At 46.2% G+C, this 17527-nt stretch overlaps 1 protein-coding gene across 1 annotated transcript in view; it reads left to right on the top strand.

The window, feature by feature from the left end:
* Sdk1 (sidekick cell adhesion molecule 1) overlaps positions 1-17527 on the top strand; it is an 803720-nt gene that overhangs the window by 577183 nt on the left and 209010 nt on the right. The window contains exons 6-7 of the mRNA XM_090329832.1: positions 14988-15099; positions 15634-15824. Of these exons, the coding sequence (XP_090185958.1) occupies positions 14988-15099; positions 15634-15824 (303 nt within the window). The remainder of the gene's footprint in view (positions 1-14987; positions 15100-15633; positions 15825-17527) is intronic.

Below are 17527 nucleotides of genomic sequence, written 5' to 3'. Positions count from 1 at the left end.
AGGCGATGTTAATCAGGAAAGACTTTCTGAAGAAAATTAAGTAAGTGTGAAGATCAAAAGAATATTTTTCTAAATATATGTAAGATTTAGGTTTTTCACCTTCCGTTAAAACGTCTTTACCTGTAGCTATGTCTTAGAGGAGACTGGCTACAAATGATAATTGTAATAATCACTTCAGCATGTCTCACTGCGTTAGCTTTGTGTTATTCTTTTGTCATTTATGTAACTAATAGCAAATGGAGACAGAATTGAATTTCTTTTCCCTTTCCTAAATTAGCTTAAATGAAAAAAAGAGAATATTTCTGAGCAAGAGATCGAGACCCCCAATGATTCAACCGAAGGCAGCCTTCCTTTTGCAGGACAGGGATTTGGGGGAAAATCCTTGACTTACGTTCAGACATATGGGGTGACTGGGGACCCCTTGACTGAGTTTCCTTGTCCCCTATAGGTTGACAGACCTTCTGTTCATTATGAGGGATACATCTTCCACTCTGTTATAAGATACCATATGCAGGCTTTTCTGTATACAGACAAAGTCAAGGGCTGGGTTTTTTTTTTTTAAGTAAATAGATGGCATCCTCATCTTGGATGCTTTGGTAGAAACGCCTGCTGTAATGATTTGCCACAATTACTTTCAGATTGCCTATAAATTCTCCATAAATCTGTTACTCATACTGCCTACATAAAGCTGAGCACCCATGCGGCTTTAAAGCTGCATGAGACTCCGTCTGACATGCTCGGTGTTCGAATTGATAGTTTGGATAGCCTAGATCTGCTGAGCGCACAATTGCTGGCCTTCCACATTTTAACTAAGTCCATACTCACTGACCAGCCTCTTAGTATACTCATACAAGGACATAAATGGAATTAGGACTTCCTTCTCTCGTTCACTTGTATTTGGGGCTGTGAAAACAGACTTTCCATGTTTCCTCTGGCCCCGGTGCCAGGCCCGAAGTCTTGTATCTGTGCATGCTTACGCTGGGAGGAATCTTAGCTGTGTATTTAGACAACAACTCCACATGTGTAACTCTATCTTGCCATCCCTTTCTCCCTCTCACCAACCTTGGATATATTGTTGGTGTTGACTTTAAACCAAATACAAATGAGATTCTGTTGACATTTTATAAAAAAAAAAAAACTTAAAGGAAAAAACTTGTTTCATCGCAGATTGAGTAGAGAAGCAGTTGGTCTAAATAGATAACCTTGGGTCATATCAGAAAATGTCTTGTTCTAGCAGAGAGCTCTGTTCCTGTGCTGTGGGACTGACTTTATTCATTTAGAGGAAGCTGGGGCAGACAGGAAAAGAAATATTTTCTTCTCTTAAGATATCTTGATTTGTTTGTACCTCTGTTGTGACACCCAAGGGTAATTCTGGTCTAGCAACTTCCAACAAAAAGAAGAGAGATGAGAAAACAGAAGAGGAAATTTCTCCACCATTACGAGTTCTCATTCTTCACTCTTGAAGCATCCCTGAGACTCAGCTCACCCTGTGGTCGACTTTGCTGTGCTCCTCATCAAGGACAGTGATCCCACCTAATTCCCTGAGATAGGTGGCAGAGAGAGAGGCAGGTGTGCTAGGGGGATGGGGCAGACAAACAGAAGAAGAGGGGGAGCCTGTTCCTAGGGGTGTGAACCGATCTGTATCCACATGGTGGAGCCTGAGTCTATAGTCAGTAGAGCCCTGGGGCCCACACAGGATGATAAAGACCCAGAGACTGAGCCCAGAGCCTGCCCTGTGCATTGAGAATGCTAGGTTGTGATGTATTAGTAGAGGGCACAGACTTCCCAGCCTAACCAAGAGATGAGGAAAGGCACAATCCCATTACATCATCAGGGAGACATATACCTGAGTCCAGGAGCCAGAAGGGAATATTCTAGGCTAGTGTCAGTGGCTCACTCCAGTAATCCTAGCTACTCAAGGGAGCTGAGAGCTGAGGATCATAGTTCAAAGCTATCCCAGGTGGGAATTTCTATGAAACTCTTACCTGTAATTTAAAACACACACACACACACACCACACAAACAAACACACATACACACACACACACACACACACACAAACAAACACACACACACACACACACACACACACACACACAAGTAAAGATGTAGCTCAAGTGGTAGAGTGCCAGCCTTGATCAAATAAACTAAGGGACAGTGCCCAGGCCCCAACCACAAAAAAAAGAACACGTCTCCCATTCCTGGGAGTGTTTTGAAATGGTTATAGCCAGGCTCAATTAACTATTAAGTTGTCCAGTGGTATACTTACCATTTATTGTTTTGGAAACATTGAGTGCTTGATTGTTTTCTGTTGGGTAGGGTAGAAATACTTCAAATTTTCCTGATTCAGAGGATTCCCTCCTCAATACTAAAAAATAAAATACAAATAAATTGCTTATCTAAAGAAGAGGGCAAATGTCAGGCAATAGTGGCTCATGCCTATAAACCTAGCTATTCAGTGGCTGAGAACAGAGGATTGTAGTTCAAGGCCAACCTAATCAGAAGAGTTCTCAAGAGCCTATCTTAAAAATCACCAACAAAAAGCAAAACTGGAGGTGTGGCTTAAGCAGTAAAATTCCAGCCTGGAAAATGTGAGGTCTTGAATTCAAACCCAAGTACTGCCAAAGAGAGACAAAATTAATTAAACATTAAAATAACAGGGCAGATGAAATAGTCTTTAGTAAACTGGGTTAGACACTTGCATTTAATGTATTACTATATGAGAAAAGAAAAATGGCCTGTGATTGATAAAAATATTTCTTTTGAGAATTACTGCTTTTCAGCATTTCATTTTTATGAATCACTAAATATGTTATTGAGGAGTTTTTATTTGGCTGTAGATTAATAATTTGTGAGGGTTCTGGTTTACTTAAGATCTGAAAAAGTTTTTTTTAAAAAGAAATGGCCCATGGGTCATTTTTCCTTCTGATTAGGATCTGAATCCCTAAGAATCCATTGGCCCCTAGACATTATGATTTTACATGACTGAGGGTGGGGCATGAGATTTCTGTTTTGTTTTCTTCCCGTGGAGCTAAGTCTTCAAAAAGCCTCAGCCTGGGAACGATCACTAGCTGTATGGCTTCCCAAGCAGGTTCTATAAATTTGCCTTTAGTTGCAATTGCTGTAATTTCTGGACTGTGAGCTGAACAGTGGGGTTTGCAGCAAGGGAAAATAACTTCAATTTCATCTGGTTTTCTTGTATTTTAAGGAGAGGGCATAATTGCAGTATACAAATCTCCTCTGAAGAGACCATGACCCTCGACCTCTTAGTTGTCTCCTTTTTTTTCTTTTTCTGTTTTCTTGCTCTTATGTTGCTCAAAACATTTGTTAAGATAATATTGTTTTCACCAGGGACTCTGATTGAATTTCTTTGTTCTTGGTTTGTCTGCTAAGGAGACTTTCCTACTTGCACACACCATTCGTGAATCACGTGCTAGGTGAAGCACATCTGATGTTCAGCTGGCTGTGAGCCTAGTAGACAGTCACAAACACATCCCAGGAGCAGAGCAAGGCTGTCGTCCTGACGCCTGTGTTGAAAACCCTTCACTCGGGGAAGTCTTAGGAACAGGTGTGGAGGTCTAGTTGGAAAATGTAAACTTGATTCATTCAGTCTAGCACAATCTATAAGGCAGTTACAGTCTTTCAGATACTCTGAGGTTGCTCAGGGCTCCCAGAACCATGAGTTTATAGGGAACAGCATAGAGGGGTGCATGTACAGGTGCATTTGTCTAGAAGAGACAGACCTTTGTCCTACCCTCCCCAGTCACACAGTATGTATGGGCAGTCTGGTGAAGAGGAAAGGACAGAAGGTTATTGAGGGTTGATCCCAGCTAGAGTGCAGTAGTGAGCCCATTGCTATGGGGAAATGCTAGGCCTCGGTTACCAGGCAACCTGTGGAATATGATCAGAAGCAGAATTGATGTTGCTCACCCAAGAGGGAGAAAGCATGAGTATTTGGACAACTGTAGCCCACATTGACTGAGAGCAGCTGGTCTGCTTGCCTCAACTAGGCTCTGGCCCTCACCACTCAACTACAAGCCCACAGCTGGCTATAAGCACATCACAGTTACTACCTGGAGCCTTTCTGTTGTTAGAGTGAGGCTGGATCACGGGCAAGACACCAGAAATATTAGCTGCAGAAAGCCATATTATAGGAAAGCATAAAAAGAGCACAAAACTTATGCAACATAAACAAGTCAGATCAAACTTGATCAAAGGCCTAAAGGTAAGATCTAGAACTAGAAACCTCTTGGAAGAAAACAGGGGACAGGCCTGGAGTGTGGCCCAGTGGTAGAGAGCTTTCTGCAGATTCCTAGGGTAGTCCAGTTCACAGAGAGAAAAGGCAGAATGGTGTTTGCCTGGAACCAGAGGAGAAGAAGCAAGAAGTTGGCATTTCATTTGCAACGATGTTCCCAGATGAATGGCATACTGTGTGGCTGAAAATGTGAGAGGGTTTGTCACAGCTGAACCACTTTAAAAAAAAAAAAAACAACTTAAGGTGGGAGTTACAAGTAACCTTAGTAAAAAGAAAAATAAAAAACAGTAGTGTAAGTAAAAGAGGACAGACCTTTCACTGAGGGGCTAGGAAGCCTGTGGGGCTGAGATTCAAACGAATGCATCCAAGCTCAAAGGATGGGCTTAGAGGCAAGAAGCATAGCAAGACTGTAATGGGGGTAATGATGGTCTTGCAAGATTGGGTGCAATTTTATATGCAATGCACGGAGATCTCTCCCTCCAGTTCCTCATTGGTCCAAGAAATATGGGGTTTACATTCTCTCCCAGATGTCACGTAAGTTCTTGACTTTGGGTAATTTGAATGCATGGACGTTTGGTTGCCTCCGTCTCTCTTTGTTCCCTTATGGCAGGAATGCTTGTGTGCTCTGTGGCACATAGTTTCCACTCATGTTCTTATTTTATGACTGTCCATTCTTCCCCCAGGGTCAGGGCTCCTTCTATCAGTTCTGTTCATCTATGGCTTTCAAATGTATGAACTTAGTCAGGTCTGTCCACAAGTCACCACATAAGAAAACGACTGGCAATTTCCCCCTCAGAACCAAATGCCTTTTGCCTTGAAAATGGACCCATGTTCTAACACTGGAGGAAGTGACTGCAGCCTGGGCCCTCAAGTCAGAGGAGGGAGGGCAGAGGTGGACTGATTCAGACAGTACTGTGACCAGGTGGTACCTGGGCTGGGCTGCATCATGGGACCTGCTGTGCACTGACTGAGGCACTATTGCAGGGCAACATTAAGGGCGATGGACCCAGCAAGACAAACTCATCAGGGACCTCCACTGTGTTCCAGACATCAATCAAGCACCATCGCCATCCAGCTCATGTAAACCTAGGGCAGTGGAAACAGGATGAATGAACATGCCTGAGCTGGTGGCCTTCCCTCTCAGTGGGAAGAGGTGGACGCAACACAAGGCACATGTAAGCCAGAAGAGCTGAGTGCCATGGGAAAGTGCCACAAAGCAAAAAGGTGGACAGGCCTGGTTACGGCACCAGTCAGCCTATGGAGGAGATGTGGGACTAGCCAGAGGAGCCTGTACCTTCATAATTCTTCAACATAGGGTTTAAAATAGTGATTTTGAAATCCTATGATCCTAGCACTCAGAAGGTCAGACAGAGGATCATGAGTTCAAGGCCAGCCCATGCTACAAGAGGAATCCTCTCCCCCTCACCACACCCCTACCTCCACCACTCCACCCAAATCAACTAGTGATGGCTCAAGCCTGTAATCTAAGCTACTCAGGAATATGAGATCTAAGGATCTCAGTTTGAAGCCAGCCTGGGAAGGAAAGTTTTGAGACTCCTCTCTTTAACCATCAAGAAGCCAGAAGAGGCATTCTGGCTCAAGTGGAAGAGAGCTAGCTCTGAGCAAAAAAGCTAAGGGATAGCACACCAGGCGCTACTGAGTTCAAGCCTCAGAACTGGCACAAAGATAAAGTGATGAGCATTATGAAAATAAGTCAAAAGTTGGCTTTGTTCCCTCCATTCCTGTTTATTTATGAAAGGCAGCAGTGTTCTACAGATCTAAGAATCCTTATCACTCCAAATGACAGCGTCAATGTTTTGTGTCTTTCCATTCGACTTTAAAAGCACTTTGCCATGGAGCTCCAGCAGCTGGGGGTGGAAGAGGACCAAGGCACCCAGGCCTCTGCCAACGCAGCCTGCACTCCCTATTGTCCTTGCTAATGGCCTCCGATGAGCATGGGCTCCATGCCCAGTGTACACACTTGGCAAAATGATACCAGGGCACTTCTTAATGGAGATCAAAGTGACCTGGTCTTGTGCTTAGTAAGTCCTCAATGATTTCAGAACTCAGTTCAGAGCTGCTGAAAGCTTAGGAAACTGCCCTGGTGCCCTGGCTCTGCACAGCCGCCGTGGCCCCAGGTCCTGTGGAATGAACACCTTTTTTCTGCTGTTCAGAACAGCATTTATATGTGTAAGTGAAAAGCAGATTCTCTTGATCAGAGAGCTGGACCTTCACGTTCAGTCACACAGCTCCTGAATCCACATTCCTGTTGGGGTTTATGAATCCAGGCTTGTCCAGAAATAAATAAATAAAGGTACCAACTGCAGGGCCGCCTTTTATCACCTTCATTTTTCTCTGCCCAGTAAAAGGGCAATGAAAATACATTCTACACTCTGTTCCATTCATTTCCACATGTACATGTTCTCAAATATGTTATAAATGAGAAGAAAAGAAATGGCCAGATTATTTGTCAACCTGTCATCCTTTTTTTTCCCCTAAATTGATCGTCATCATCTCTTGTTGATAGAAAAGTCCAGAAGTATATTGGGATAAAAATAGAAGTACATGTAAAGATAAAATTGTAAATGGGATATACTGCTGTTTTTCCTCCCATTTTTCTTCCCTTCCCACTGCAGACAGCGCACAGGAAGGATTGAGCCAGCCTGCACACACCCTAGGGAGCAGCAGAGCTTGGGAAATTAGGTCTGTCTCCACACCCACCCTTCCCACCCCAGCATGCCTCACTGCCACATCCGGGTACCTTGGAGAGTCATGATTGAGTTCTGGCTGATGAACTAGAAAGGAAACAACTTTGCAAAGAATAGAAAAGTTTCTTTTGGCTCCTCCATTTACCATACGTTATTAACCTAGAAATTTATAAGGTAGTCTCACTGTTCAGGAACTAGGCAGATATACATTAAAAAGTGAATTTGGAGAGAGCCGAGGTGAGAGCAATTTTCCAGTTCCTGGACATGATTTTTCCTATCAGGAGAAAATTGTGCTGTTTACTTCAGACTTCACAAAAAAAGCACATCTTCAAATTGTCCAAGAATTTCAGTTTGCCTTGAGAAATGCGCCTCTAGGAATACTGAGAAAAGAGGGCTACTACCTGCACAGATTTTACTTGTAAATGTAAAAGAATAACTTCTTTGGGTTCTTGGAGATATGTATCTAAGTCATATATATACATATATATATATACACATATGTCTCCATGAGACTCTTATCTCCCATAACCAGCAAAAAACTGAAAGTAGAGGTATCATTCAAGTGGTAGAGCTTTGAATAAAAATGCTAAGGGACAGTGCCCAAGCCCTGAGTTCAACCCTAATATCAGGACAAAAATACATGTGCGTGTGTGCGTGTGTGTGTGTGTGTGTGTGTGTGTGTGTGTGTGTGTGTGTGCATGCATGTGCCCTAGAGACGCACACTTAAAATCTGGGGACTTGGTTTTCTGTGGTGGCACCATGACACATCTGTTGGTTTGAGATATATTTACAGACAGAAAAGCAACCAGATACTGAGTTTAAGGATCCACTTAAGAGGAAAAAGGGAAGGGATAAAGGGAAAAGAAAGAAGTAATTCTGAGATATGCTGCAACTCTATATGAAAAAAAAAGTATAAAGAACTTGAATGCAAGCTGTAGATTAATTAGGGGAGGGGAAGAAACAGGCTCAGTTCGGTAAATGAGTACTAGTGGGGGTACTAGTGAAAGAAGTTGGACACTGTCAAAATAGATTACCAGCATGCATGAGACTAGAACAGTGAAACCTGAAATTGTGTGAGAAAGCAGGGCGAAGGGTTCAGGAGGGAAGAAAATAAAAAAAAAAATGAGGACTACAGTGAAGAAAAGTGTCTGAGCAGTTTCTAATGCTATTGATGTGCAAAAATCATCTGGTTTTCTGATTTTTAGCAAGGGTGATGTCTTGGAGCAATTTTGGCTGATTCCCCATAGTGGGGGCCTGTGCCCTGGGCAATGAGGTGGGAGGGGGCATGGAGCGCTGGCCCAGTCTGACCCATCCTTGCCCTTCATGCTGCCAGAGAGGAGACTGAGAAGTGTTTGTGGACACTGAAGGAAATAGCAAATCCAGCTCCTAAAGCTACCCATGAGCTCCATAGTTCTGACAAGCCCTTCATGCAGAAGGCCAGGGTTTCACTTACCTCCAATCATGTATCTCTTCATGTTCATCCCACGAGGTAAACTCTGAGACTCACCTTTGGAATCGGAGTGAGATTGGCCTTATTTTATATATGGGAGTCCCTGTCCATTTGGGAAAAAGATGCCAGCTTCCTTCCCACACTTCCTTCTTGCAAGGCTCTAGTGTTCTCACTACCCTTGACAGTGAGCGCTCCCTGGGGGCCCATCCTCCCCACCCCCACAGTGGTCACCCTGTCCCCTAGAGCCACCCACCATTCATGTGCTAAAGATCAGCCATCACCCCAGTATCCCACATGCCTTTGGCTATCTTGGAAAGATTTGCCCCATCCTCTACCCTAATGTGCCCACCCCTTCGCCCTTACCCCTCCGCTCTCCATCTCCCACCTCTTCACCTCAGTGGGTCCTCATGCTTCATCAGACCATGCATTTCAAGAGTCCAAAGGGAAGCGGTCCATCCCATTCTGTTCCCTGAGAAGAAACATCTGTATCTCTGGCTTTGTTTTTAGATGTATTTTCTCTTGGGTTTCTACAAATATCCGAACAACTGTTTCTGGAGCAGGAAGATTTTGAGGTTTTGAGTGATGCAGGAGCCTCCCTCACCTGGGAACCTGGTAGTGAGACCCTGATTTTTACAAAACTGGAACCTCTAGAGATTTAGATGCTAAGTGGTGAAAGCTGGCAGGTGGATTCCAGCCTGAGAGGCCATGATGGCCGTTGTAAACAGCTTCTTTTGTGGCAGACCTCTCTCCACTCCACGTGGGAAGAGTGCATGGCTGGCTCGCCCTGCGTGTTAGGAGAATGGTGTGTCAAGTTGGTGTCTGGCAGACCCAACATGGTGGGGTTGAGGATAGGCGCTGGGATCACAGGCCTTGTGAGGTGGCTCTGCCACACACAGATGCTTAGATAGCAGGATCCACAGACAAACCAAGACAGGACATTTTCCTCAGAGGTTCTGGCAAATTCCACTTGATGTCCCAGGCAGAACAGAGCAAGGAGCCAGCCTCATGACAATATTTACAGCCACCAAGTATACGAGCAGCACTCATACCACCAGGGGCCTTGGGTTCTTTGGGGAATTTTGAGGCAGGAAAAGCAGCAGCAGAGGCAACGTTCATTGAGAAGGAGAGTAAGGGACCAGGGAAGTGGAGGAAAGCCTCTTAGCTACTGGTAAGTTGATATAAGCCCCCAACTTCTGGCTGGGAGGGAGGGACAGATTTTGCCATAGGAGACCTATCCAGCTGCTTCCCAGGCAAAAAGGAGGAAGAAGGCAAGGAGGACTTCTGTGTGAGACAGCAAGAAATCCCAGAAATCAGTTACCTATCTATTGTAGTACATGGGGTCCTCGTTATTGTTGTTTTGTTGGTCGTGGGGCTTGAATTCAGGGCCTCGGGTCCTGTCCCTGAGCTCTTCAGGTCAAGGCTAGTGCTCTACCACTTGAGCCACAGTGCCACTTCTCTTTTCTAGTGGTTCATTGGGGATAAGAGTGTCACAGACTTTCCTGCCCAGACTGGTTTTGAACCATGATTCTCAGATGTCACCCTTCTGAGCAGCTAGGATGACAGGCGTTGAGCCGCTGGCACCCAGCTTCTTGAGTGTTCTTTTGGGGAACAGTTGTTCTGGCCCTTGATTGAGTCACTGACCACCTCACCTCAAGGGGAGAAGCATTGAAGCCAATATCTCTCTCTGAGTGCTTTTTGTTTTCTTTTTATTATCAGCCATAGGGCTTGAATTAACCACAGTTTTCCTGGTTTTCTGGTGGTTAATTGGAGATAAGAGCTTCCAGACTTTTCTCTCTGGGCTGGCTTTGAGCCGCAATCCTCAGATCCCAGCCTCTTGCTAGCTAGGATAACAAGTGTGAGCCACCAGCACCCAGCTTTTTTGAGTGTTTAAGAAGAGGAAGGGGTGTTGTCTCGGCCTGCCACTGTCTCTGTATCTCAGAGGCACAAGGACCCAGGCAGGGCAAATTCCACACAAGGCCTGGCTAAGGCTCTGTGCTATTTTTTTCATGACAAAAGGAATCTGGATATATCACAGCTCTTGGCTGAAGGTGAGTTACTTCTCTGCATATCCCACGTGTGTGCCTGTCTGCAGGATGCTCACTGACCAGTGCTGAGAAGGTGAGAAGCTCGGCAGATAGGGAGACCAACTGCCCTATGGAGAAAACTCCCCCCCCCATGTGTGGAATTTGCCCTACCTGGACCCCTGGGGGGAAGGGCAGTGCTTGGGACCATGGATGGGGATTGGGGCGGGACATTTTGATTGGTACAGAGTGACTAGAAAGGCCAAGGCTAAACTTGTCACCAAGTCACAATTGCTGGCCTGCATGGCCTGAGGACACATTCTCATGAATTTTAGGAACTTGGGGAGGATGCAGGGTTAGTGGCCTAGGCAGAATCGTAACTGGCTTCGCTTCACACCTCAGGCACCATCTGAAGTGAGCGTGCTGGCACTTGGTCCAGAGAAGACCCGGAAGAGGCCACCACTGTGCATGCCTGCCAGCGGCCTCCTTGCTCCCTTCCTCATGTCCTCCTATCATAGAAATGGCAGCTTCCCTCTTCCAGCTCCATCCAGTCTCACTGTCCCTAGGCCAGGGAGGGCCCTAGAGGGCCTGTGTCCTCACATTCCCACCAGCAGTCCCCCATCACCACCCTCGTGGGGTTCTTTGCCACTCCAGTGAATTTCCACCACAGTCATCAGAATCTGTCTCTCAACACAAGTCGTGTGACAGCCCTGCTCTGCCCCAAGCTTCCAGAGGCTCACCCTGCTCCCCAGGAATATAGCTCTGTGTCCTCAGAGCGCCTCTTGAGCTGACCTTTCCATCATACAGTCCTCAGTCCTCCCGCTTTCTGCTCCAGGGTCTGTGCAGCCCCTGGAGCTTCCGCACGCCCAGTGTGACCTGCAGGAGAGATCTGCGTCGCTGCCTTTGCTGTCCTCTCCAGCAGGCCTGCTCTGCGTGGCCTTGTGGCTTCTTTGCTTCTCTCCCATCCTTCAAGCCTGGGTCTGCTGAGGTGGCTCCTTGTGCTCACAGCCCTGAGCCTGCTGGCCCGTGCTCTGCTCGGCTCTTCTGCCTTCAGCACTATGTCTGACCATCTTCCATTGGGAACACTTGATCTCCCATCATTCCACAGCTTAGCAGGTCGGTTTACTTTGGAACTTTTTTTTTTACCTACTTGAAAGACTTGCTATTCTTTAAGCATCCTTTTTAATTAAGCACGATCTGGACTGTCTCTCCCTGCTCAGCCTCTTCGGGGAGTGAGGAAGTTCATGAGGGGAAGTGGATGGTGATTAGGTCGAACTCCCCCCTCCCCCCACTGTGAGCTCTTCACTCTAGTACAAAGACGCTGCATCTCAAGTTTGCTCTCTGCCTGCCTCTAAAGTTGCCTAGTCCACCTGCGCTGGCTTCCAGAGTCCTCTTAATTCAGTATCTCCACTCAGCCACCAGAGACTATCCTGGAAAGGGTCGGCAGAGACAACTGCTGAGAAGCCTCAATTAAGAAGATGCTTGGGGGAAGAAATGTCCTAATTAAGTTCCTTTTAGATAACAGCACAACTGAAGTTTTTATTAGGCCAAGACAGCATTATGCAAAAGAAAGATAATAGATGAATATATTTCTTGGAATGAGTATGGTAACCCATACCTATAATCCCAACTACTGAGGAGGCAGAGATTGGAAAGATCATAGTTCAAAACCAGCCTGAGCAATAAAAAATTAGTAAGACTTCATCATTACCAGCAAGTGAACACCTGCAGCAGTGCAGGCTGTGACCCCAGCTATGTGGGAAACACAGATAGGAGGATCATGGCTCAAGGCCAGCTCCAGGCATAAATGTAGGAACCTGTCTGAAAACAGGCTAAAGCAAAAATGGAATTGGAGTATAGCTCAAGTGGTAGAACATTTACCTAGTAAGCAAGCACAAGGTCCTGAGTTCAAATTCTAGTACTTTCAAGGGGCAGGGATGATATTCATTGGTTTACAGCAATGAATTGTTAATGGAGGATATTGGAAAGGAGGATGAGTAGTAGCTCCAGGTTACTTAGACAGAATAATAATAAATTAATAAATCACTGACTTCAGTAGCCGGTTACAGCTCAGATACTGTGAGACTAACCAAAACAGGGGCTGCTGCTGGGTTGGTAGTGGCTCAAGCCTGTAATCCTAGCTGCTCAGGAAGCTGCGATCTGAAGACCAAGGTTCAGAGTCAGCCCAAGTCAGAAAGTTTGTGAGATTCTTCTCTCTAGTTAGCCAGCAAAAGGCTGAAAGTAGAGATGTGGCTTACGCACTAGAGCACCTGCTCTGAGCAGGAAAAAAAAAAAAAAAGCAAGAGCATGAGGCCCTCCCTGAGTTCAGTTCAAGCTCCAGTACCAGAAAAAAATAAAAATAAAACATTTAAACACAGGAACTAGCTAGGGACTGGGTCAGAGGCCAAGCTGGCATTGCTCAGCATGATTGGGGCAAGTCACTCAACTTAGAACTGTGAGAGGCAGCCCTGGCTGTGCACATGTGTGTGCTTAAACTGTGACATCAATAAAAGTCTGGTCTCATGTGAATCAAGCTAAAGATCGGTTCATCTTTCTAACCTTGGGTAGAATGGGGTCTTTGCTATATCAGCCCCCTGAGGACACAGCTCAGGATGTACCTGTCTAGTGCGCAGGCCAGTGGTCTCGGCCTGTCCTGCCCGGGTGATATCAAGCTCTGAGTGTGGGTTTCCCCTGTGCCTTGTGGTGATAAATGCCAAGCAAGTGCCTTGCTCAGTGACCTTTCAGCTCTCACTGCTGCACTCCTTCACTTCTCTTAACTATTTGCAAATGCTAGCTTCATGGGTCGTTTCTCCTCACAACATCCTTCACAGGTGATGGGCAGGTTGGCCTGCAGTTTGCTGCTTCATTCACCCTCTGGTGGCCATGCATGTGTCAGGACTCCAGTGCTCCTCAGAGCCTGAGATCCAGCCCACAATCACAGAGCTTTCATGGGGGATTCCAGAGGAGATTCGGAAGCCTCAGGGCATGGATAAAACCACGGCTGCCTCCAGCGCCTCTTGGGTGTGTGAGATCATTCTCCATCAAGGAATCAATGTGTGGGTTTAGGAAAATTAATTTGAGCCATCATCCAGGGCACTAGTGCAGCTCAGGCCTGTCAGCCCAGCTGCTCAGGAAGCTGAGAACTGAGGATTCTGGTTCAAAGCCAGCCAGGGCAGGACAGGCTTAAGTGGTAGAGCACCAGTCTTGAGCAAAAAAGCTAAGGAACAGCACCTAGGCCTGAGTTCAAGCTCCAGTGCCAGCACACACACACAACATTAATTGATGACTGTGCCTGCAACTTTATTTAGAGGTTTACATACACTTTTACTGACATTCTCGGCCAATGTATATAATCCTAGCTATTCAGGGTGCTGAGATATGAGGATCACAGTTCCAACCCAGCCCAGGCAGTAAAGCCTGCCAGTCTCTGTTCTTCAACTGACCATCAAAAGTCCAGAAGTGGCACTGTAGCTTAAGTGGTAGAATGTCAGCCTTGAGCAAAAAAGCTCATGGGTAGTGCCCTATTTTCAAGCCTGCGACTGGCACTCCCCGCCCCTATGCAAAAAAAAAAAATGTACATCCTGTGTAGGCAGATACAGAGCTAGGAGAACCCAGTGTTGATCAGAGATCAGGTCTCCACTACCCCATCCTTCCCTCTGTGATCCACTCAGCCCACAGGCCAGAACCTTCTATGGACCAGAGTTCTGAGCTGCTCCCACTAGCAAATGGACTTTTGCAGCATAAAGCCTTAGAGAGGGCATTTTGCATTTGTCATCATTGAGATTTGTTTTTATTTCCCCATCTCTTACATCTCCACTCTTTATTGAAATGCCCACTCCATAAATACAGCTCCATCTTCATTTTCCCTAAATAAACAGTAGTAAAGTGTGCTGTGGGTAGTTTAATTTTGATGCTAAATGTATTTTAGAGAAAAGTGGCTAAAATGCATCCTATTTTTTCCCTTCCATGTCTCCAGAAGTATGAGCTAAATTATTTATATTTGATACTCACAAAAGAGAGATGGATTCCGGGTATTTACAGAAAAGAACGATGAGATGGCAAGGGCAGGGGGAGAGCGAGGTAGCAACACTTGGTTGACTGAACATGTTCGCCCCAAGAAGCTCACTACTGGTTCTTTCTGTGACCTGGCGCTAACAGAGTACCTGACCACACAGCTGACTGAATCTGAAGCAGTGGGTATGCCAGGGTGACACAGTAAGAAAAGTCTTAACTCAATAGAAAAATCAAATCATATAAAGCCAGCAAGCCTTTGGAAAATGCTGAGTAGTTCACCAGCACCCAGAGGTCCCCAGGCACCGGGCATCCAGGTCTCTGGCTTTGAGTGCAGCAGACAAGATTGGCTGTGCCTGGACCCCCATTCCTGTAGTTGACAGGAATGCCATACCCCAGGGTCCTCTAGGAAGTCCGATGGGGGGTGGTAACTCTGGGTTTCCTATCCAGGTGGCTCTGTGAGAGCTCTATCCATCGCCTTCTCCTTACCTCTTCTTCCATGACAAAGCATTCCATGCACCATTTCGTGTTCTCTGCCACAGGAAATAGTGCTGCACCGGAAACTATGGCCCCAGTCATTGTGGTTGCCCCGGGCAACAAGAGTGTGGTGGCAGGGTCCAGTGAGACCACCTTGGAGTGCATTGCCAATGCCAGGTATGGACATGCAGCGACATGGAAACCCAGGTTGCCCATTCTCCTGGGGGAGAAACTGGTGCTCAGCATGGGCACAGGTGGAGGGTTCTTCTGCTAGGCCAGGTGGGGAAGAGCAAGAGCAAAGGGAAGTTTATTCCTTTCCCTTCTGCAGTCCTAGACACTTTCTGCCTGGCTTGTAATCACGCCGGGATTGGGTGGGGATGGTCACGCCTCCCATGTAGCTATAGTGTCCCCTAGTAGTATTTATTTTAAACATTCTTTTCCTGAGCAAATGGAATCATTAGCACTTACGGTCCATTGGTACCGCAATTAGCTATCCTTGCTCAATAGTCCTTGAGCACAATGTATGGCCGAGGCGCATGGCAAGGGAGTAGCACTGTATCTGGATTGATTTTTAAATGTCCATTGTTCAGCCCGCCATGGTTCCTGGTAGAATTAGCTTTGTCGAGCTTGTGCTGAATGCCTGGAAATTATTATTATTACTGCTACCTACATGATTCACAATCGTTGTCACTGATGTCCTTGCGCTCACAGGCCTGTGGAAGAGGTGAGCATGCACTGGAAGAGAAATGGAGTGCGACTCAGCAGTGGGCTACACAGCTTCGGCAGACGCCTAACCATCATCAACCCCACATCAGCCGACACGGGGCTGTACGTCTGCGAGGCCTCGCTTCCAGGGCACGCCTTCGAGCCAGCCAGGGCCAAAGCCTTCCTCTCCATCATAGGTAATGCTCAGAGAGTGCCCCAGCTTGGCTCTTGCAGCAGACAAAACACCGCCCTATGCTGCTCTGACTTTATTTTGGTGGTGTTTTATCTTTGCATTGCTGAGATGAATGCCAGTGATATTCCAGTGAGCCACATCTCCGGCACCTGACTTTGCTTGTTGTGTGCTCATAATTAGGGACTGAGGGGCTGGGAGTTTGGTCTAGTGATAGAGTGCTGGCTTAGCATGCATGAAGACCTGGGTTCAATTCCTCAGTAACACATACGTTAAAAAAAAAAAAAGCTGAAAACAATGCTGTGGCTCCAGTGATAGAGCCTTGAGGTTAGTCCAAGAACAGTGCTCAGGCCCTCAGCTCAAGCCTGGGACCAGCAAAAAAAAAAAAAAAAAAAAAAAAAAACTAGGGATTGAACTCAGGGCCTAGACTAGATGCCACCTTGAGGCTAACACTATATTACTTGAGCCACAGCTCCACTTCCACTTCCAGCTTTTGGTGGCTAATTGCCTCTGCTGGCTTCAAATTTTGATCCTCAGATCTCAGCCTACTGAACAGCTGTGTAGCGCTGGTGCCAGGCCTCTGACTTTGTTTCTAACCCAGCCAATGGGGGTGAGTTTGCATTGGAATTCCACATTCACAATGTTCTTTGCTAAGAATGCAGAGCCATTGACTCCAAAGTACAGATGCTCCTGATGCTTGCAGGAAGTGTCCTTCAGATCATTTCTGAAGGTTAAACTTGGAGTGGATGGTAACGCCCATCTCCGTTCATTTTCCTGCTTCCTCCTTACTTCTGCTGCCTGTGGTGATCCTGGAGGAAGCTAAAGCTATGGGGTGTTACCTTTGGCTCCATTGAAAGATGAAATACTTTCTAAACGTGGCTCCATTATTGACCCAGAACCAGGGAAGACCAAAGGTAACACTGAGCCCATTGGCATTGCCCCACTCTAATGCTGGAGGAGAGAAGGGGAAGCACAACTCACCCCGGGGCTAGGAAATGTAAAAACTCATTTTCAGATCATGAGCCAGCCACATTAAGTTGTTGTACAGGTCCCTTTTTTAAAAATTTCTTTTCATTTCCCCCAGCTTCAGGCCCAGGTGTGTGTGTGTGTGTGTGTGTGTGTGTGTGTGTGTGTGTGTGTGTGTGTGTGTGTATTACTGTCTTGGTGACTTCTGGTTCCCAGCAATAGCCACTGCTAAGTGAGGATCTTAGAGGTCAGTTCCAGGAAGGACAAGCTATCTGGGAGAGAGGAAGACAAAATAGGAGGAATCCATAATACATTGTTCAAGTTTGCCACTTGGCCAAAAATAAAAGAAGGAGGAGGAAGAAAAGAAGGAGGAAGAGGAGAAGGAGGAGGAGGAAGAAGAGGAAGGAAGGAAGGAAGGAAGGAAGGAAGGAAGGAAGGAAGGAAGGAAGGAAGGAAGGAAGGACAGAAGGAAGGGAGGAAGGAAGGAAGGAAGGAAGGAAGGAAGGAAGGAAGGAAGGAAGGAAGGAAGGGAAGGGAAGGAAGGGAAGGAAGGGAAGGAGGGAAGGGAGGAAGGGAGGGAGGGAGGAAAGGAAGGAAGGTAGGAAAGAAGGAAGAAAGAAAGGAAGGAAGGAAGGGAAAGGAAAGGAAGAAAGAAGGAACGGAAAGAAGGAAGGAAGAAAGAAAGAAAAGCTCATATATTCTAGGGAGTTAGAAAGAGTGCCAAGGCCTGCTCGAATGGCTTCA

This window comes from Megascapheus bottae, chromosome 3, assembly GCF_031878675.1.
Source record: "Megascapheus bottae isolate mThoBot1 chromosome 3, mThoBot2.hap1, whole genome shotgun sequence".
Lineage (NCBI taxonomy): Eukaryota > Metazoa > Chordata > Mammalia > Rodentia > Geomyidae > Megascapheus > Megascapheus bottae.
The sequence above is the reverse complement of the archived record's forward strand: the minus strand, read 5'-3'. Positions and strand labels throughout refer to the sequence as shown.